This window comes from Gopherus flavomarginatus, chromosome 19 (assembly GCF_025201925.1).
Source record: "Gopherus flavomarginatus isolate rGopFla2 chromosome 19, rGopFla2.mat.asm, whole genome shotgun sequence".
Classification (NCBI taxonomy): domain Eukaryota; kingdom Metazoa; phylum Chordata; order Testudines; family Testudinidae; genus Gopherus; species Gopherus flavomarginatus.
Genome location: NC_066635.1, coordinates 23,868,091 through 23,889,617, shown reverse-complemented (window position 1 = coordinate 23,889,617; position 21,527 = coordinate 23,868,091). Strand labels below are relative to the sequence as shown.

General features: G+C 52.0%; 2 protein-coding genes across 9 annotated transcripts in view; both read right to left on the bottom strand.

Annotated features, from left to right (window-relative positions):
* FAM222B (family with sequence similarity 222 member B) overlaps positions 1–3,550 on the bottom strand; it is a 49,090-nt gene extending 45,540 nt beyond the window's left edge. The window contains exon 1 of the mRNA XM_050929552.1: positions 3,532–3,550. The gene's annotated coding sequence lies outside the window, so the exon portion shown is untranslated. The remainder of the gene's footprint in view (positions 1–3,531) is intronic.
* On the bottom strand, positions 570–18,688 carry ERAL1 (Era like 12S mitochondrial rRNA chaperone 1). 8 transcript variants are annotated; one of them, XM_050929562.1, is made up of 12 exons: positions 18,577–18,687; positions 16,134–16,295; positions 15,684–15,811; positions 15,513–15,590; positions 15,294–15,340; positions 14,792–14,853; positions 14,219–14,331; positions 13,489–13,890; positions 13,025–13,174; positions 12,641–12,721; positions 1,506–1,557; positions 570–1,390 (listed from the first exon to the last, which is right to left on the bottom strand). In XM_050929562.1, exons 1-11 carry the CDS (start codon positions 18,641–18,643, stop codon positions 1,552–1,554), a joined length of 1,296 nt encoding a protein of 431 aa, XP_050785519.1. In that variant the 5' UTR covers positions 18,644–18,687; the 3' UTR covers positions 570–1,390; positions 1,506–1,551. The 8 variants fall into 8 exon arrangements, with proteins under 8 accessions (XP_050785519.1, XP_050785518.1, XP_050785512.1 ...); XM_050929561.1 differs by having other exon boundaries at positions 570–1,557; XM_050929555.1 differs by lacking the exons at positions 570–1,390; positions 1,506–1,557 and adding an exon at positions 2,311–3,609 and having other exon boundaries at positions 18,577–18,688.
* Positions 18,689–21,527: the final 2,839 nt, after the last annotated feature.

Here is a 21,527-nt window from a genome sequence, read left to right as displayed (position 1 = left end):
TGGTCCCAGCAGCCCTGCTTGCATGGGAACGACGCTGCCCTAATGATTTCTGCCCTACCGTTCCCTGGAGCCAAGGCCTCCCTTCCCCATAACGCACTAAAGGCAGCTCTACCCCCAGAGCCCTTTGGCTGTGGCGGAATAGCAGCATAGGGTACAGGGCTCCTGGGAAGGGCAGAGCTTTAACAGCAAAACTGCACTTTGTAGCTGTATGGTAAAGCTACCCCGCCCGCAAAACAGGCTATTCGGTAAAAGTGCAGCTTGGGTAGCGTACCTGCATCTACACTAGGGCCTTCTGCAAGTATGACTGCAGTGCTTGGGGATTAGACTCTGATCAACATATGGCTGCAGAAGCATGTAGTGTAGACTTGGCCTTTGAACTGGTATAGAGAGAAACTCTGTGCTGGTGGGAGCAGATGCTGAATGACTGGGTTTGCACCAAGCCCCTGAAGATGACACTAGTTGGCACACAACCTCATTCTGTCCCAGTGTAAGGGAAGACAAGATGAGCAACAAGGTGCTGCTTGTTGAGATTCAGTTTATGCTGTAAATAAACAGATTCTCTTCTCTAGGACTGATAAAGCAACAGGTTTTTTTTATTTCTTTTTGGTATTTCAAATACTTTTCAAAATGCTTAGGAACTGCCAGAGGTCAGACCCTACACAGCTCCTAAGGCAAACACCTCTCTCCCTTTACCTTAGATTATAAATCCTGTCATCTATGCCCATACACCATTATGTACACACAGGCCTCACCCAGCATGGGAACAAAAAGGTGCTACTGTAATAGAAGTACAAGTAATAATCCAGAGCCAAGGCTTGGTACCCAGACCTGCTAGGCACTGTTGCAGAACAGTAATTAGCATGGGGGGGAACAAAAGTGAAAGCAACTCTTCTGTGCAGTGCATGAAAGGACCATACATCCTTCGAAAGGCAGCATGGACTTGCTCCTTCAGTTCAATCTAGCTGTGCTATATCACTTACCTCCATTCTTTCACAGCTAGCAGCTCTGGCCAGAATTGTGCTATATTCTGTCTGGAATGTGCAGTGGGCACTACCATAAACGGGATAGTCTCCCCTCTACTAGCGACAGGCAAATTAACCCTGTTTGTGTCTGTTTCCACAAATGTAAAATGGAGAGAATACGAATCTATGGGAACGGGAAAGGGAGGTGGAACCTGTTGCGTATAGTTTACAAAACATGGCTTTTTTGGCCCTTGGTGCTAACTTTTTGGTCACAGGCCCAAGTGACATTGAGAGAGTTTAAAAGCTTATTTAAATCCCATTTCTTAATATGCTACTAGGCCTATACAGGCAGTGGGATAAACCTTTCAGACAATACTAAGGTGACAGAACCACTCTGACATGAGGAATGAGGCTGAAGGGTTTCTACCCTGTGTAGAAAAACAAGGTGACATAAGTTAAGTGGAATATCTATCCTCAGCTAAATTGAGGGCTTGGAGCAGCATTCATCACTTTAGACAGCTAACAAATTGCTACACAACTTGCCATCAAAGAATGGAGCAAGTGCAGCCCATCCGGAAAGACTGACAGTTCACACCTTTGGAAGGACGAGGAAAGGGAGAGCATCTGTTAGAGAAAGTAATGGCAGCCAGAAGGATGCAGACTGTTGCTACAACTGTTACTAAGAGCCAGGGAATTCAGTCACCATTAAACGGCACACAGAGCAATCTTACCCATGCTTTGTTGAGACTCTCCTTGACAGTACACCTCCCTCCCAACCAGCCCACAGAATTCATTCTTTACAGCCAGGGGGAACTGCGGTTCTTTGCTTCCTTCCAAGGTGGCTGGTCTACTGCTCTCTCTGGCTGTTTCACCTGCCTCCTGCCCACTGAGGCGAGTGACTGCTCTTCCAACCTAGCAGCGAGATGAGGCTTGACTTCCTATTAAGGTCTTAATGCATGTGCTGCACTCGCAGCACAAGTAACTGTAACTGCACATTACAGGGGGTCACTTGTGTTTCTGTACCAGGGAAAGCCAGGACTCTGCTCTGTACAGCTGATACGGCATATCATAAATAATTACACCTTGCGTTCTCATTTCTGTCCCTATAATTGGCTGCAAAGCAGATGTCCCATGGGGGTTAGTTACCAACATTGATGTACGGGGCATTTGTCCACTCTACAGGCCTTGAAGTCAGTTGCACGATCGGTTAAACAGGTGCATCCTCCCTAGAAGGTTCTGCTCAGATGTGGTGAAGTTTGGGCTTCAGTCCAAGAAAGTGTCCACATTCTTGTCCTTGCAGAAGAGGGAGGAATGGCACATGCACTTGCCAGCCAGCGCAGAGCTCAAACCTGCCACCACATCACTTTTGGTTTTATTTCATGAGTGATGATTTACTGATCCCCTTTGTACCATGATACAGATTCCTCCCAGGCTGCTGGCACCAGGAAGAGACCGCAGACATGCCAGCCACTGACTGTTAATGATGTAAGATCCTGTCCAATTTTAGCTGCATCTTTGCAACTGTAGGTTGGGCCATAGGGATGCCGCTAGCAACACTCATCTCTGCCCTGAGCCCAGTGGTATTTTCACACTATTTAAGTGAGAACGCATAACATTTGTAGAGCCCAGGGTGACACAGGGCTCTCAGTACAGCTGCTACCACCACCATAAACATTAGGTGCAACCACTTACTGTAAAATAAGGACATTCTTAGACAAAGTCAGTTAGAGAGTTACCACCTGTTCAGAACCTTACCAATAACTGAAATCAAACCTCAGTCTGTGACATGTCAGTGTTTTCCAAGAGACAAACAAGACTCCTAAGCTTTTTCTGAAGACTATCAGCACAGTATCTAGATGCCAGGCAGTACTCCTCCGCCCAGTAGCATCTCACTCCACAAGTTACTATCCCTGTCATCTAGCTGCATTGTCACCTGACTTCCAGGTTCCCAACCCCTACGGACACCTGATCGCATGGCTGCCTAACCCCATTATCATTTCATCCTGTTGTCTCCTAACTAGTGCAATGGTATTTGTTAGCTTAGTACAGTATGAAGAGCCCTGACCAGCCCCCCTCCATGCCCATGTTGCCTTCCCAAAATCAGGAAGAATTAAAATATATTTGTGCTCCAGGAAGACAGCACTTTCCGTAGTCTGGGTTTTCAGACAAATGCTAACAGTACCTTTCATATGAGAAAGGATTGGCTGATGATGTCTAATTAATCTAATTGCCAAGCCTTATTAATGAGCTACTGCCTCACATTTAAGACTGAGCAGGCCCTAAGCACAGTCTCTTACTGAGTCAGTCGGGTAGCTAGGCGACTAAGCATTTCCACACACAGAGTATTTCCATTTCAAGGAAATATATTTTGCATTGATTTTCCATCACCTCTCACTCCTAGAGAACAGCTCCAGACATTGGGCTCTGAACTTCAGCCTGGAAAATCACTGAAATATACTTTGTGGCAGCTTGAGACTGACCTTTGTCTGTCAACACTCCACAAAGGAATGGTTTCTTCATTGTATCTGACACCAAATGAAAACCTTTTGAATCCTCCAAGCTCGCTCACCTTTCTTCCCTGCAAGGTGTCACCCTCAGAAGCATCTGCGAAACAATCCACTGCTATGGAAATGTGATCTAAGCTCAGCTGGGAAGAAAGAAGATACATGAAAGTGTCCTGATTTTAGTCAGAATAAAACAGATCCCAGGTAGCAGCTGTGTTATTTGACTGACAGAAAGGGGAAGAGAAATGACTGCTTGAGCTGGGACCTCATTTTATTGTCAGTGGAATATAAAAGCTAGTTAGAAACATTCAAGGAACCAAAATATCCCCTGCATGGAGACAAAAAAAGCCAGGCTATCACCTCACTATCTGAAGGTAGCTCACTGTCGCTTACATCTTCTCCATGGCACAGTCTTTAATGGCTCAGTGGGTTATGTCAGTGCCACTGAACATCCCCTTTTCTTTGGAGAGGGAGAAACTGGCACTGGATTTCATGAGAGGTTTTGGTTCAAACAGGAGCTGGCAACTCCTAGGTATCCTTATTTAATTGCCTGGGCAGCACCTTAATTGCCTCCTCACTCAGGGCTGCTTGTAAACAACACAGAATGGCAAATGTAGCTAGATGTCTCAAGAGATCTCATACAGTAGGCAAAATCCTTTAGAAAGCATAGCTCTGGGAACATGCAGAGATCCACAAAGCACAGAGTGTTAGCTGAATAAGGGAGTCAAACACTTGATCTATTATAGCAAACCCACACGGCAGGGGAATGAGTCTAGATCGGGGTTCTCACAACAATTTTTTTGGTGGCCTCAGAGTGTGTCCACCAAGTCTTGCTGGTGTCCACTCTGACAATTTTTTCTAACATACTTAATTTTAGGAGAAATCAGTATGCACAGACACAGGTCCGAATCGTTGTGATTTATGTAGGGTTTTTTTTCCAGACTCAAAGAAAACGTCCCACTGTCTCTATTCTTTACTGGGCCAAACCAGAATAGAAACACACAAGGTGCTTGGTATGTTCTTGTCTTTTTTCTTATGTCTTTTGTTCTTTTTTGGTTGCCCCCCCCCTTTTTTTTTTTTTAAAGATGTGCTAGTTACTGAGTCTGCTGTGAAAAGTGACATTAAAACATACAACTATCACCTTTCCCAGCAGAGTTACTCAGCCCTGGCAAGCCTGGGGACAAATTAAGCCCTGGGTGGGGAGGTGGATATGGAGGCAGCAGGGGCCAGGGGCACTGGAGTAGGGAGGGACGTTAAGCCAGAGCTCACTATTTTATGGCTAGGGAACGGAGCCTGAAGCCTTGTGGCTGGAACCTGCCACCCAAGGGCTGAAACCTGACCCCACCAGCCCTGGGCAGGTTGGAACTTACTGGCTGCCTACTCCTCCAGCTTGTGTGTCTCCAGAGGTGGGCGCTGCTTCCCCCCCGCCCCCATTACCGCCCAGGAGGCTGTGGCCGCAAGAAAATTCTCTGGTGGCCACATGCAACCACGGTGACTGCATTTGAGAAACACTGGTCTAGATACATATCTATAATATGCTAGTCAGTCTGTCCTGGTGCCAGTAAACAGCTTCTCTCCTCTTTGTGCCCAGAGACTGTGCCAGTTCATGCCAACACCAACACAGCTACTGCAAGGGCAGCACAAGGCTACAGACTGCCATACACCTCCACGACTTTCAGTCCTGACCTGTCACCTGCTACCAGCCAAGGCTAAGGCCCTGCCAGTTCTGCAAAGCACGTCAAGCTTGACCTGTGATATCCCTGCTTCTCCAGCCCGGGGCTTCTCTTCAGCTGCCTCAAGGTAAGGTGGGCACTCTGCAAACGGGACAAGCAGGGCCTTCTAAGGACACCTAGTCCTCACTTGACCCCAGATCTTTACAGGTGAAGTTGGTGCAATAAGGCTGTTCTAGCCCCCTGTCTTCTCCCACCAGCTGTGCCACTTGGCCCCCAAACAGGCTAAATCCTCTCCCCCCATGCTCTTCCACAGTAAGGTTTCACTAGGAACAAGTCAGGGATAGGTGCCATTTTAGTCTTGCCTTGCTGTGACAGCAGACAATGGTGGAAGAGTGAGGCAAGCTGCTGGGGGCTACTGAATATTCAGTTGGTAGCCAAGTGCAAACTCTTGAGGCCATGCTGGAGCACACCTAGAATCCCCTGGGGCGTGCAAAGGAGAGAAGGAGCAATGGAAGTAGAGAGAGCCTGTCAGTGAATCCACTTTCTACCCCATGCCAATTTTCTCTAATTGCTGCTTCTAAAATCAGGCAGCTCCTTGGGAGGCACTTCCCTTTCCCCCAGCCTCCTGCAGCAGCCCCTCCGGTATACAGACCTTCATATTCAGACAGCAGCCCGCTGACCCACGCCCCGCTTCCCTGCTCTCCTGATACTCAGCTCAGTCACACCAGCAGGTGCAGCCTGGCTCCTCCTTCCCACCCCCGCAGAGCCACCAATCAACACCCCACAGCCTTCTGGAGAGTGGGAGGAAAGGAAATAAGGGAAAGAAAACAAGACAACAAAAAAGCTTGCAAAATAGAAAAGAGGAGAATGAGAAGAGGCCAGGGTGCCAACTGCGTTGGGGAAGGGAGACAGTATCCATGCATCTATTGCAGGTGCACTCTAGTTGGGAACCACTGCTGTTAGCCAACACGTCCCTCTTTGACAGTGACCAACAGAGTGATTCCCTCAACAATACCAACCTACTATCCCAGCTACACTAAAATGGAATGAGTGGCTCTATTTGCAAGCAACATCCCCTGCTCCAGCCCCCGTCAGCAAACATCTGGCTCCTAAAGGCCCTGTTTCCATAATCCCTCATTCATTCATCTTCCACAGCCTGCAGAAGAAAGGCCAGGCAGACAGCATGACGTGCTGCAATCACAGGGAAGATCAGCATGTGAGTTGGGCTGGGTTGGTGCAGCCTTTTCAGCTGGAACGCCGCCATTCCAAGCTGTACAGCTACTCAGCCTTGCAGCACTGAAGGCATGAGACGAGGGGAATACACCCAACAACCCTTTCTTTGCCAGAAGACAGCAGTTCTTTATAATTCAAAAGAATAGTTATATTTACAAAGCCACTTTCAGGCCAAAGACCCCCAAACACTATACAGGCAGCATTCACTTTACAGTACTCACTCAGCCTACTCATAGCTGAGTCTGCAGTTTTCCTAGACCACTAATTACTGTAGAAGTGTTTTAAGCTCTTGCCTGAGGGAGACTGGAGAGTTATTTCTTCACAGTGGACATTAATAGTCTGGGGAGTATTCGACAGACCAGTGCTCATATCACTCATGCCCTCTGAGGTGCAATACAATGCATGCATCTGGACATGCATGCAGGTCGCACCTGTTTGAGCCCTTCAGAAATGACTCTGGCCTTAGAGATTCAATTTTTGCTCTTGCCTCCTCCCGTCTCTCTCCACCCCATATTCTGCCACTGCAGCAGCATCGTTTTCAGCACAACATCCAGCCACAGTTGTTTGCTTTTGGCAGTACAGATAGTGGGCAAGTAGAGCAAAGGACGCGAAAGCCAAGAAGCAGCAGAGGGAGCAAAGACAGATGGCTCTGTAACTGCAGCACTAAAACTGTGTTTGGGGCGGGGGGGGTTGGTTCCCCAACATCCACTCCAAGTTCTCACTGGATAATCTGTTGGGGTGGGTCAATGTCTAAAGATTTCACCACGTTCAAGCATTAAACTCATTGCAGTTCAGACCCCCCCAAAGAACATATTCTTCTTTAGTTCTTTGGTTTACTCAGCATCCCTCTCTATGCCTGGGGGGAATCTCAGTGCCCTGATATTGCCAGGGGGCATCAGCCCCCCCCCAGAAAGGGTGACTCCATGTTCTTCAGCATGTCCATCTCTTCATTAGTGGTCAGACAACAAGAGTTGGTAACATCTACACAAGCTGCTCATTTCGTCAGCTTCACACAGAGCTTCAAGCGGATGTCGCACAGGAATATGTTCATCAGGTCCTCACCGGCCTCCTGAGCAATCCTGCTGATCAGCTGGCCTCCCACACCAATCAGCATCTTCTGTACCACAAAACAGAGACAGAGGATTATCACTTTCACCTCTCTTACTTTTGGCAGTGACACCTACCTGCAGGGAGAGGCAGCCTTAGGCCTGGTCTACACTACGCATTTATACCGAATTTAGCAGCGTTAACCCAATTTAACCCTGCACCCATCCACACAACGAAGCCCTTTATATCGATAGAAAGGGCTCTTAAAACCGATTTCTGTACTCCTCCCCGACGAGGGGAGTAGCGCTGAAATCGGTATTGCCCTGTCGGATTAGGGTTAGTGTGGCTGCAATTTGACGGTATTGGCCTCCGGGCGCTATCCCACAGTGCACCATTGTGACTGCTCTGGAAAGCCGTCTGAACTCGGATGCACTGGCCAGGTAGATAGGAAAAGCCCCGCAAACTTTTGAATTTCATTTCCTGTTTGGCCAGCGTGGAGAGCTCATCAGCACAGGTAACAATGCAGTTTCCTGAGAATCGAAAAAGAGCTCCAGCATGGACCGCATGGGAGGTACTGGATCTGATTGCTGTATGGGGAGAGGATTCTGTGCTAACAGAACTCCGTTCCAAAAGACGAAATGAAAAAACATTTGAAAAAACTGCCAGGGCCATGATGCAGAGAGGCCACACTAGGGACTCAGTACAGTGCTGTGTGAAAGTTAAGAAGCTCAGACAAGCCTATCAGAAAACCAAAAAAGCAAACGGAAGGTCCAGGGGAGGGCCGAAAACATGTCACTTCTACGATGTGCTGCATGCAATTCTAAAGGGGTCCGCCACCAGTACCCCACCCATCTGTGAATTCCGAGGTGGGGGTGGTAATCTCAGCCATGGCTGAGGATTCTGCAGACGGGGAAGATGAGGACGACGACGAGCTTGCAGAGAGCACACAGCACTTCGTTTTCCTCAACAGCCAGGAGCTTTTTCTCACCCTGACGGAATTACCCTCCCAGCCCTCCCAAGCCACTATCCCACACAATGAAGCCATGGAAGGGACCTCTGGTGAGTGTACCTTTGTAAATATCAAACATGGTTTAAAAGCAAGCGTTTTTGAATGATTGATTTGCCCTGAGGACTTGGGATGCATTCGCGGCCAGTACAGTTATTGGAAAAGTCTGTTAACATGTCTAGGGATAGAGCGGAAATCCTCCAGGGACATCTCCAGGAAGCTCTCCTGGAGATACTCCAAAAGCCTTTGCAGAAGGTTTCTGGGCAGGGCAGTCTTATTCCGTCCTCCATGGTAGGACACTTGACCACGCCATGCATGTAGCAAGTAATCTGGTATCATTGCACGACAAGCCTAGCTGCGTATGGTCCTGGTGTTTGCTGGCATTCAAGCAACATCCGTTCTTTATCTCACTGTGCTATCCTCAGGAGAGTGATATCGTTCATGGTAACCTGGTTGAAATTCAGGAATTTAATTAAGGGGACAGAGATGGCCATTCCTACTGGGCTGTTTGCCTGTTGCTTAAAAGAAATGCTCCCTTGCAGTTAGCCAAGCAGGGGGAAGGAGTGGGGGGAGTGATTGGCGCTGAGCTTTTTCCGTGTTTGGCTAGCAGGGACCTTCCCTGCTACCAGCCATGCAGGGTGGGGAGGAGGGTGTTTACCAGTGATCTTCCATGATACCAGCCACGCGGTGGGGGGAGGGGTAAAGTGATCATCCCAGAGAATTGGATGGGGGGAGTGGTTTCTGCTGCTGCATGTTAACAGGAAAGCAGCAGCACTGAACGGGCTTTGCTTGGTATTTGGGAAAGGAGGGCACCGTGTATATGAAGGCTGCAGAAGCCGAAAGACAATGGCTTACCACAGCCACACCCAAGCTGAATTCTGCTGCCCGGGCCTGCGTCTGTGAGATCTGTAACACCAGAGCCGCAGGCACTCAATATTAAGATGCAAAATGCGACCTTGTAGTGAAATCACATGTGCTATGTAAGGTGAACAGTGTTGGTCATCGTGAAAGAGTATAAGCATTGTTCTGTAAAATGTATCTTTTGAAATACTTCTCTCCCTTTCTTCCCTCCCTCATGCAGCTGCAAATTTTTCAAGCCTCCCTATTCCATCCCGAAGGCTCTCTCAGATAAGGCGGCGGGAAAAAAAAGATGTAAGACGAAATGTTCTCTGAAATCATGGAAGTGACCCGCAATGAAAGAGCTCATATGAATGAGTGGAAGGACGTGGTATCAAATTATAGGAAAGATGCCAGTGAATGTGAGGACAGGAGGGACGCTCGAGATGAGAGGTGGCGGCAGAAAGATCAGAGGAGGCATGATGCAATGCTGGGGCTGCTGTGTGATCAAACTGACATGCTCCGGCGTCTGGTGGAGCTACAGGAACAGCAGCAGGATCACAGAGTGCCGCTGCAGCCCCTGTGTAACCACCCTCATCCTTCACCATGTTCCATATCCTCCTCACCCAGATGTGTAAGAATGCCTGGAGGGAGGCTCCGTGCAACCGCTCACTCCACCCCCATGGACAGCCCAACCAAAAGGCTGTCATTACTTTGAAATTTTTTTAGTGGTCTTTTCCTTCCCTCCTATCCTCCTCCCAAACCACACCCAGGCTACCTTGTCAGTTCTCTCCCTCTTTTTATAATGAATTAATAAATAATACATGATTTTTAAACGATAGTGACTTTATTTCCTTAAGCAAGCTGTAATCGAAGGGGGAGGGTGGGTTGCTTACAGGGAATGAGTCAATCGGGGGGGGGGGGAGGAGGGGTTCATCAAGGGGAAATAAACACAACAGTCACACTGTACTCTGGCCAGTGATGAAACTCGTTTTCAAAGCTTCTCTGACGCGCATCGCTTCCTGGTGTGCTCTTCTAATTGTCCTGGTGTCTGGCTGCACATAATCAGCGGCCAGGTGATTTGCCTCACCCTCCCACCCCACCATAAAGGTCTCCCCCTTACTCTCAGAGATTGTGGAGCACACAGCAAGCAGCAGTAACAAAGGGGACATTGGTTTGGCTGAGGTCTGAGCGAGTCAGTAATGTGCACCAGCGTGCCTCTAAACAGCCAAATGCACATTCTACCACCATTCTGCACTTGCTCAGCCTGTAGTTGAACAACTCCTGACTACCGTCCAGCCTGCCTGTGTATGGCTTCATAAGCCATGGCATCAAGGGGTAGGCTGGGTCCCCCAGGATAACGACGGGGATGTTGAAATGCCTAACTGTTATTTTCTGGTCTGGGAAGTAATTCCCTTGCTGCAGCCGTTTAAACAGAGTAGTGTTCCTGAAGACGTGAGTGTCATGAAACTTTCCCGGCCATCCCCTGTGGATGTTGGTGAAACGTCCCTTGTGATCCACCAGTGCTTGCAGCACCACTGAAGAGTACCCCTTGAGGTTTATGTAGTGGGTGCCCTGGTGCTCCGGTGCCAAGATAGGGATATGGGTTCCATCTATTGCCCCACCACAGTTAGGGAACCCCATTGCAGCAAAGCCATCCACTATGACCTGCACATTTTCCAGAGTCACAACGTTCCGTAGCAGCAGCTTAATGATTGCTTTGGCTACTTGCATCACAGCAGCCCCCACAGCAGATTTTCCCACTCCAAATTGATTCCCGACTGACTGGTAGCTGTCTGGCGTTGCAAGTTTCCAGAGGGCTATTGCCACTCGCTTCTCAACTGTGAGGGCTGCTCTCATCTTGGTATTCTGGCATTTCAGGGCAAGGGAAAGCAAGTCACAAAGTTCCATGAAAGTGCCCTTACGCACGCAAAAGTTTCGCAGCCACTGGGAATCGTCCCAAACCTGCAAAACTATGCGGTCCCACCAGTTTGTGCTTGTTTCCCGGGCCCAAAATCGGCATTCAATGGCTAGAACCTGCCCCATTACCATCAGGATCTCTAAAGCGCAGTGGCCCGCGGTTTGAGAGAATTCTGTGTCCATGTCCTCATCACTCTCATCGCCGCACTGCCGTAGCTGCTGCCTCCTCGCCTGGTTTTGCAGGTCCTGGCTCTGCACAGACTGCACGATAATGCGCGAGGTGTTTACAACATCCATGATTGCTGTCTTGAGCTGAGCAGGGTCCATGCTTGCTGTGCTATGGCATTTGCACAGTTCATCCAGGAAAAAAGGCACAAAACACTTGTCTGCTGCTTTCATGGAGAAGTGAGGCTGTACCCAGAACCTCCCGCAACAATGTTTTTTGCCCCATCAGGCACTGGGATCTCAACCCAGAATTCCAAGGGGTGAGGGAGACTGCAGGAACTATGGGATAGCTATGGGATAGCTACTCACAGTGCAACGCTCCGGAAATCGACACTAGCCTCAGTACATGGACGCACACCACCGAATTAATGTGGTTAGTGTGGCCGCATGCACTCGACTTTATACGATCTGTTTTAAAAAACGGTTTCTGTAAAATCGATATAATCCCATAGTGTAGACATGCCCGTAGAGAGCAACATGATGACTGGGGAAGCAGATAAAGAGGATGTTTCATTTCAGTGTTTCTCAACCTTTTTGATACCAGAGACCAGCCTGCTGTCTTCCTAAACTGTGTCAAGGAGATCTCAGGGACTGGCGCTGGTCCACAGACCAATCACCGAGAAACACTTATTTGGAGCATCCCTGAACCCTGCCTGTAGGGTATCTGTCACCACAGAACAGTGCAGGCTCTTGCCCCCGTATGTAGAGAAACTGAAAAACCATCTGCTTGGCACTGGGAGGCCTGTACCCTCTAACTCACATACAGGGAGCATGGTCTGTGCTAAAGGGGAGGGAGGCACCTGGCCAACTCACAGATGAGGCTGGTGCATGCTGTGCCTTCATGCTCTAGTCAGAAAGTAAGGAAGGTACAGGGTAGACCCCGTCACTGACGTGCTCCGTCTAGTACATAATGGGAGGTTTGGCCTCACTCTCTGTCTAGATGTACCACAGGGTTACAGATATTTAATGCACTTTACACTGTGCCTGACCTGCAATTCATAGCCCAAGGGACTCAGAGTCTGTACAGCAAGCCTAGCGCAGGACACATTAGCCTATAGCAGAGAATTGGCTAAGAAACAGGATGTCTAGTATGCTCCGTACAAATGTGACTGAACTCCATGGATGCACAAAGATCCTATTCCTGCACTGGGTCTGCAGACCCTCCTTTCTTATGCCCTATGGACTCCCCCAATCAGCAGCAAAAGAGCACAGAGATTCTCCCAGAATACTCACCACATGGGTCTCTTTTTGGACCAGCAGGTTCTGCAGGATGATGAGCTCCCCACTCGGCCCTTCCTCCCACATCTCTGTCTTCTGCAACATTAGAGCACAAACCCAACCACTCAGCAAACCCTCAGAAGAGAAAAGTCCCCTGGCTCCAGGCCCCAGAGACTTCTATTCCCAGCTGCCTGTCCCTTCCGTGGCCAAGTGCACATGCACAGCCGGCATCAAGAGGGCCCCACTCCCCAGTGAAGGACTTGGGGATAATGCAGAGCCACACGCCCTCAAACATTAAACCCAAATCTTTAGAGATTTCAGCAGAGTATTGTACCAGGAAGGGTCCCGCTCATCTTATGGACACTTATGAAAGGCTGCTCTCACTGAGCTGCTTCCTACCTGAAGCACAGTGTAAGGCACTTCCTGTGGCAGATACTCCAGTAGCTTCCCCCTAATTACATTATCACAGATCTCCTGGGGCGACTGGCTTGTCAAAACCCTGCTGTGGTACTCCCATCGACCTGGTTTGGCTTGCATCAGGAGGTACTTCTGTCAACACAGAGAACAGGGGAAGTTAAAGGGGACCCGAAGTCCAAGGTGGAAATAAATCAAAGATTGTTCTCTTAAGTAGTCTGACATGGTGCAGTTCCCTTGGTCAGATGATACCCCATCACCAACCTACCAGGGACTCCTCAGGGAGCTGCAGATCGCAGGCCAGGAGAAAGGGGATAGGTCAGACAAAGAAAGGTTGGCTACTTCCTCACATGATATGAGGCTCAGTAAAACTAAGTTATCTAGGGTGAGCACAAGAATGAGAAGGTGCAAGTCACAGGGTACAATGCAATTATTTCAGGCTAATTTACCTTCAGGGTCTCCACTGCCTCTCCATTAACAGCTGCTAGCATGAAGATCTCCTGGAAGTGCGGCCAGCCTTTCTTGTTCTTTAAGTCTCTAGATACCTGGTGGTTTGCAATTTGCGCTTTCTCTGTGCCTTCCAACATATGATCAGAGTTTGATGCTCTCACGTTACAACTGGTATCTGAGCCAGAGCCCCGCTGGACTTCACAGGCATCCTGGAGATAACCAGACTCTTTGGATGTATTCTCAGACAGACAAGTTTGGATGCTTTGAAGGGGATTGTTTCTGGTGGAGTTTGAATGCCTCTCAGACGTAGATTTCACTTTCAGTTTTTTTCCGTTTACAACTCCCTCTGTGAGCTCAGTGACCAGGTCCAGCAGAAGGGCCTTTCTCTTCAGCAGATCCACCTGAAATAGAGAGACTGATCAGGAATTTGTTCCAGATGGAACTGAGACAAATGAAACTGTCTCACGTAATAATCCAAGTCTTGAGGTGAAAGAGGGATGAATCACAGATGTAAGGACTGCACCATTTGCTGCAGGCCTAAGTCACCCCTTAGTGAGTTACAAGACACTGGAAACCTTTAAATAGATTTATCTCTTCTGTGGCATTTGCCAAGAAATCAACATTTAGTTTAACCTTCAATAGAGGTATAAGGGAAAGAGGCTCTGTACGTAATGCCCAAACACTAACTCACTGTATAAAAAGGAAGAAGTGGACCCCTCTCTCATTTACCTTGTTCATGACCAGGATGCTGGGAATCTGCGGGAACTGAGAAAGACACTGCAGCACCTGGGGACTCAGACGGTTCTGTGTCCAGCGTTCTGACACATCCACCAAAACCAGAACTGTCAAACAGAGAGATACATTTGAAACCCCTCTTGGCAGACATCAGCCTTTAATTGTCCCTCAGCTTGTGGCCTCTTTCTTCATATCACTGCCTTTCTTACTTCCACAGCAGAATGTGTATGTCTGAGTGTGAGTGTAGACAAAGTGTGAGTATGAAAAAATAATGCACTTTTCCACATCTTCCCAGTGCCATACAAACTAATCCTCAACCACCCAGCCCAATCCTCCACACTGCCTCCTTAAGCGGTGTACAGGTATACTATACTCTTCCCCAGTTACAGATGTGGAGAGCTCCTGTATGTACTTCCCCGCCACTCTATCCCCACGTACCCAGGAGCTGCCATTGCTGCTCCACTCAGTACATGGGCATTCGGATACCAGGGAAATGGCAGCCATATAAGTACCCATCAAAGACACATCAGGATTTGACTTGATATAGTAAGAGAACTGGGTTCCCACCTAAGTCTGCATGTTTCATGCTGTCCCATGGATCACGTATCAGGGATTTCTCCAGATTATGCCTGAAAGACAAATTCCCGTTATGGAACTACATGTACATCTGCTCATAAACTGCCTCCTTTTCCACCCCATCACAGAGTGGAAGAATTTCCTCTTAAAACAAAAGATAGTCCATTTCACATTCCCTTTTAGTACCCAGCTAGTGCAGTGCCATCTTTTGGCCTATATCAATTCTGAGAGTGCAGTGCCTAGCACAATGGATTCTCAACAGAGACTGTGGACTCTATGTGCTACTGTAATGCTGGTAATTGTAAGGTAGTTCAGAGACAAGAACTGGGCTCAAAGACTTTCTCATTCTACGAACACCACACCTCTATCCCAAGTAAGTACCCATTACACCCCTTTCACTCTGCTCTACAAGCTCCTACAGTGGAACTCATGTTCCAGTCTCCTCAAACCTTGCCCACTTGGATTTTCCATCAACCCACATTAAGAGAGATACCTTTTGGCTTTCTTGGGGCTGATGAGGCCAGGAGTGTCCAGGATGATCTAGAAAGAGAAAGCCAAACCAATAAGGATCTTCCTGTAATTGCTGACAAGAAGCTAAAACTCATGTTTGTGCAATTGAAGTAGACTGCAGGGTGTAAGCAAAATGATATGGATCATCTGGGGTAACAATGCCTATTGCTGAGAGTTACTTTATCACATGGGAAATACCTACCAGCTGAGTGTCTTCTTCTGTGATGACCCCACAGGCTTTGTATCGTGTGGTGTGCACCTTCTTAGATACTGGGAAAACCTGCAGGAAACAAGTCAGATGTGTACAACATCTAAGAAACAATCTGTAACCTGGTTCTCAGATGCTGCAGGGACTGAGGTATAACAGCTTTACCTTTCTGCCCAAGAGTCTATTTGAGAGGGTAGATTTCCCAGCATTTGGTGCTCCAATGATGGCAACTCTCAGAACCTTGGGGTTCTCTGGCTCATCTGGTTGGTGCACCAACAAGTTATCTTGCTCAACTGCAGAGAGAAAAAAGGTTTTCAAATAACACTGCAATCACACCAAACTGTACACATTTAATGGGTTAGTCCACCAGAGACTAACAAGAATAGTGTTGTTTTGTGCAGTGATATAAGTGACTAAGAGATTAACCTTGAGAGACTACAGCCTTTAATCCCCACCTCATGCGGTACCCAGCTATTTACAACGGCCTGGACTTCTTTTGCAAGTCACTCCTTCCAAGGCTGTTTTCCAGATTTCTGCTATGCCCTCTTCAGAGGCTGTCTCTAATGCTATTGTTCATCACCTCCCTAGAAAAATCATGCAGGCAGCTGAGTTTACCTTTGCAGTAAGATACTGGTGGTGGATGCTGCCCCACTGCACATTCTGTCTTCTCTCTGGAAATTCCTAGGATGGTATCCAGGGCAGAACTGTTTCCATAAAAGCAAGCAGGAAAAATGTTGACCTTCTGGACTCTATCCTCCAGGAAACAGGCAGCACTGACTGAAAAACCAACGCAGCAACACCAACTTAAACCTGCTGCATGATGGACCAAAAATGCTACACGAAATTCTAAGCAAGACGGCCTCAAAACACAGCCGAGAAATTTGATTTATTTTACCAATATGGGTTCCTCAATCCCACTAACAGATTATGGTTCTTTCAGGTTACAGTGGGGATGGTAATGACAAGGACACACACGCTACATAGCCAGAGAATTCCATAATCAAGGCTCTTAAACCATTAGTACATGAGTTCTTAAACTGGGGATCCGAACCCCTCAGGGGGTCATGAGGTTATTAAATGGGGGGTCATGAGCTGTCAGCCTCTACCCCAAACCCCGCTTTGCCTCCAGCATTTATAATGGTGTTAAATATATAAGTGTTTTTAATTTGGGGGCGGGTGTCACACTCAGAGGCTTGCTAAGTGAAAGGGGTCACAAGGACAAAAGTTTGAGAATCACTGCATTAGTATGAACTATGTACAAAGGACTAATCACATCAGAAGAGATATTAGCAAACACTGTGGCTGAAGCCCCTGCCTGTAATTCTCCCAGGCCTCTCTCCTTGCTGCCCATTACATTTAGGATGCCTTCTCATGTGCCAGTTCACACAGCTTCTTCCACGATGCTTTTCAAGTTCAACAATGACCTGAAAAGGGGTCAGCACCATTTCCCAGCATTCGTTTAGGGAACTGTGTCTGAACTGTATTGTTCAAATCTAGCAGCCTCTTTGGCAACCTGTGCAGAGAGTTTTATCAGTTTTCCCACCTTTGGTCTAGCATTGGTGCTAACAATGGAACCACAAGCGCAGACCGGGGATCAAGTATTTTTACCACCAAATCACTAAGCTCAGCTATGAGCAAGTTTAGATAACATGATGATAAAGGCATCTGAGCTCACTCTACACTAGTACTTCTAGCAATGCTGTCAGACTGCTAAGAATTCTCACTTTCTACAAGATGCTTCAATGCCGGTAACTTATCCTTTATGCCTGTACATTGAGATTTACTATTTGCATCATGCTAGCACCTAGGAACCTCAGTCCCGGACCAGGACCCCCCTGTGCTAGGTGTGGTAAACACACACAAGAAGATGGAACCGACCCAAAGAGCTTACAATCCAAGATGACGACAAAAGCCAAGGGATGGACAAGTGCAAAGAAACCATGAGACGATATTAGTCAGCAAGACACACTGGTTTCACACGAGTGGCCTGGTCACTATCAGGTTTTTGTAGACATCACAGCAAAGGAAGAATTCAATGGGAGGATAATGAGATGGCTTTGCAGATGTTTATCGGTAGCTCCTGACAAGTGAGGGGCAGCAAGGGAGAAAGTGCAAAAGGGGCTTGTTGGGAGATGGGGGCTGGCTTTATGGACTGATTTGAGGTGGGTCACACAAAGCTAAATAGCGACTGCACTCAATACCAACAGGGAAAAAAGGGCTGAACAATGACTCCTAAGGACTGAACTCTCACAGGGACAACAGCAAGAAGAGCTGGCTGTGCTCCTCTTGCCAGGGAAAGGAACATGGGTGCTGTTTGAATAACGGATGTCAAGGCACGGGGAGTAACCATAGGGGAGAGTTTCTCTACATGTGACCGAAGCATTAAAGGGCAGAAACTCTTATTTGAGCAACTGTATATGGAGGTTTCCTCTACACTCGCCAGTTATAGTATCCCCACCCCCAGACCCATCCCAATGATCTGTGGCTCTGTGGGGAGCTCCCTGACCAGAAGATGAGGGCTGCACACTCCAGGGAGCAGGGAGATTGGCTCCTGGCGGCTGAGACTGGCAGTCCGGGGTGTTTACCAGCGTCTGAGCAGAGGCAGCAGAGCATCTGGCACGGTTGTACAACCCCATAACCGCTCTACAGCAGCGCCACAGTCCGCCCTAAGTGCACCAGAACCAGCCCTCGGGCCTTCCAAAGCTTCTCACACCCGGGACTCCCCCCTGCCCCAACGGGCCCAGCCCCCCGACCGGGCCCAGCTTCCCCCCACCCCCCCGACCGGGCCCACCTTCCCCCCGCCCAGCCCCCCCCAACCGAGCCCACCTTCCCCCCGCCCAGCCCCCCCCGCCCGGGCCCAGCTTCCCCCCGCCCAGCCCCCCCGACCGGGCCCACCTTCCCCCCGCCCAGCCCCCCCCCAACCGAACCCACCTTCCCCCCGCCCAGCCCCCCGACCGGGCCCAGCTTCCCCCCACCCCCGGCCCGGCCCAGCCCCCCCCAACCGGGCCCAGCTTCCCCCCCCCCAGCCCAGCCCGGCCCCACCGCCAGGCTCTCCCACCTGTGCGGGCCGGGACCGACCTCCCCGCCCGCAGCGCCCAGCTCAGCGCCCGGCCCACGGCGGCCATGACACCCCCAGGCCTCAGCAGCTGCAGCCCCCGCCGCGGAGCATTGTGGGAGTGGCGGGCCATTGGCTGGGGGAACATCGAGGGGCGGGGCCCGGCCGCAGCGTGGCGCTGGGCGGCCGTCGGGGGCGCCACGGAGACAGTCTGCGCCGGGCGGGGCGCCCCCTGCTGGGGAGAGCGGCGAGCAGGGTCTGCGCGCCTCCCCGGGGCCCCTGTGCCCCCCCGCAATCCCCTCAGCTCCCCAGCCCCCCCCGAGCCCCCCGGGGCCCCTGTGCCCCCCCCAAAGCCCCCGCAATCCCCTCAGCTCTCCAGCCCCCCCCGAGCCCCCGGGGCCCCTGTGCCCCCCCCAAAGCCCCCGCAATCCCCTCAGCTCCCCAGCCCCCCCCGAGCTCCCCAGGGCCCCTGTGCCCCCCTCACAGCCCCCACAATCCCCTCAGCTCTCCAGCCCCCCCCGAGCCCCCAGGGCCCCTGTGCCCCCCCCAAAGCCCCCGCAATCCCCTCAGCTCCCCAGCCCCCCCCGAGCCCCCCGGGCCCCTGTGCCCCCCCGCAATCCCCTCAGCTCCCCGGGGCCCCTGTGCCCCCCCCACAGCCCCTGCAATCCCCTCAGCTCCCCAGCCCCCCAGGGCCCCTGTGCCCCCCTCACAGCCCCCACAATCCCCTCAGCTCCCCAGCCCCCCCCGAGCCCCCAGGGCCCCTGTGCCCCCCCCAAAGCCCCCGCAATCCCCTCAGCTCCCCAGCCCCCCCCGGGGCCCCTGTGCCCCCCCCAAAGCCCCCGCAATCCCCTCAGCTCCCCAGCCCCCCCCGAGCCCCCAGGGCCCCTGTGCCCCCCCCAAGCCCCCGCAATCCCCTCAGCTCCCCAGCCCCCCCCGACCCCCCCGGGGCCCCTGTGCCCCCCCCCCCCACAGCCCCCGCAATCCCCTCAGCTCCCCAGGCCCCCCCGAGCCCCCCGGGGACCCTGTGCCCCCCCCCAGCCCCCGCAATCCCCTCAGCTCCCCAGCCCCCCCCGAGCTCCCCAGGGCCCCTGTGCCCCCCTCACAGCCCCCACAATCCCCTCAGCTCCCCAGCCCCCCCCGAGCTCCCCAGGGCCCCTGTGCCCCCCCCAGCCCCCTCAATCCCCTCAGCTCCCCAGCCCCCCCGAGCCCCCCAGGGCCCCTGTGCCCCCCCCACAGCCCCCACAATCCCCTCAGCTCCCCCAGGTTCCCTACAGCCCCCCCAGACCCTTACAGCCCCCCCCAAAGCCCCCGCAATCCCCTCAGCTCCCCAGCCCCCCCGAGCCCCCCAGGGCCCCTGTGCCCCCCCCAAAGCCCCCGCAATCCCCTCAGCTCCCCAGCCCCCTCCCCGAGCCGCCCAGGGCCCCTGTGCCCCCCCCCACAGCCCCCACAATCCCCTCAGCTCCCCAGCCCCCCCCCGAGCCCCCCAGGGCCCCTGTGCCCCCCCCAAAGCCCCCGCAATCCCCTCAGCTCCCCAGCCCCTCCCTCCCGAGCCCCCCAGGGCCCCTGCAATCCCCTCAGCTCCCCAGCCCCCTCCCCGAGCCGCCCAGGGCCCTGCAATCCCCTCATCTCCCCAGCCCCCCCTCCCGAGCCCCCCAGGGCCCCTGCAATCCCCTCATCTCCTCAGCCCCCCAACCCCCCAGGGCCCCTGCAATCCCCTCAGCTCCCCAGCGCCCCCCCCCGAGCCGCCCAGGGCCCTGCAATCCCGTCAGCAACCCCAAACCCCCCAGGGCCCCTGCTATCCCCTCAACTTCCCAGCCCCCCCCCAACCCCCCAGGGCCCCTACAATCCCCTTGGCTCCCCAACCTCCCAGAGCCCCTGTGCCCCCAGCCCCCCTGCAATCCCCTCAGCTCCCCAGCCCCCCCAGAGTCCCCCAGGGCCCCTGTGCTCCCAGTCCCCCCGCAATCCCCTCAGCTCCCCCAGTCCCCCTATAGCCCGCCCCCGGCCCCTGCTATCACCTCAGCTCCCCAGCTCCCCCAACCCCCCAGAGCCCCTGTGCCCCCAGCCCCTCCGCAATCCCCTCAGCTTCCCCAGGTTCCCTACAGCGCCCCCCCGGCTCCTGCTATCACCTCAGCTCCCCTGGGCTCCCTACAGCCCCTCCCCCTGAGCCCTCTACAGGCCCCACAGGTCCCCTGCAATCCCCTCAGCTCCCTACAGCCCCCCCAGATCCACTGCAATCTCCTCAGCTCCCCCAGGGCCCCCTACAGCCCCCATGGTCCCTACACCCCCCCAGTTTCCCTCCAGTGCTCCCTGACCTCCCCCAAGCCCCCACCTCATAGGGTGACCAGATGTCTCAATTTTATAGGGACAGTCCCGATATTTGGGGCTTTTTCTTATACAGGCTCCTATTACTCCCCACCCCCGTCCCGATTTTTCACACTTGCTGTCTGGTCACCCTACCCCTCAGCTCCTGCAGCCCCCAGCCCCTGGCAATTCGTAGACCCATAGATGCTCCCCCAGCCCACACACCCCACTGCTGTGTTGCTGTTTGCATTGCAGAACCCCCCGCTCTGGACCCTGTGATGCTCCTTCCCCAAGACCCCTGCTGCTCCCCATCCACCCCCCATCCCCACCTCTGCCCTGCAGGGCCGGAAACTCTCTCAGTGCCCACAGCAAGATCAGCATTGATACACGCCCAGCCTAGATCTGCCCAGGTCCATGCTTGGCAGGCACCACGGGCTGCTGCCCCACCTGCCCCCATGGTAGCGTTGTGTCTGGCTAAGGACAAGTTGCCATGTACTGGCCTGATCCTGCCCCACTGGCATTATTTACTGCTCATCAATAGCTTGCTCAGCATCACCTCGAAGAACAGGGGGGCAGGGCCCCTGCCATGCAGGCGATTCATGCAGCCAGCATGGTGTGGGCAGTGGGTGGCAGTGTCCCATATGATCCAATCA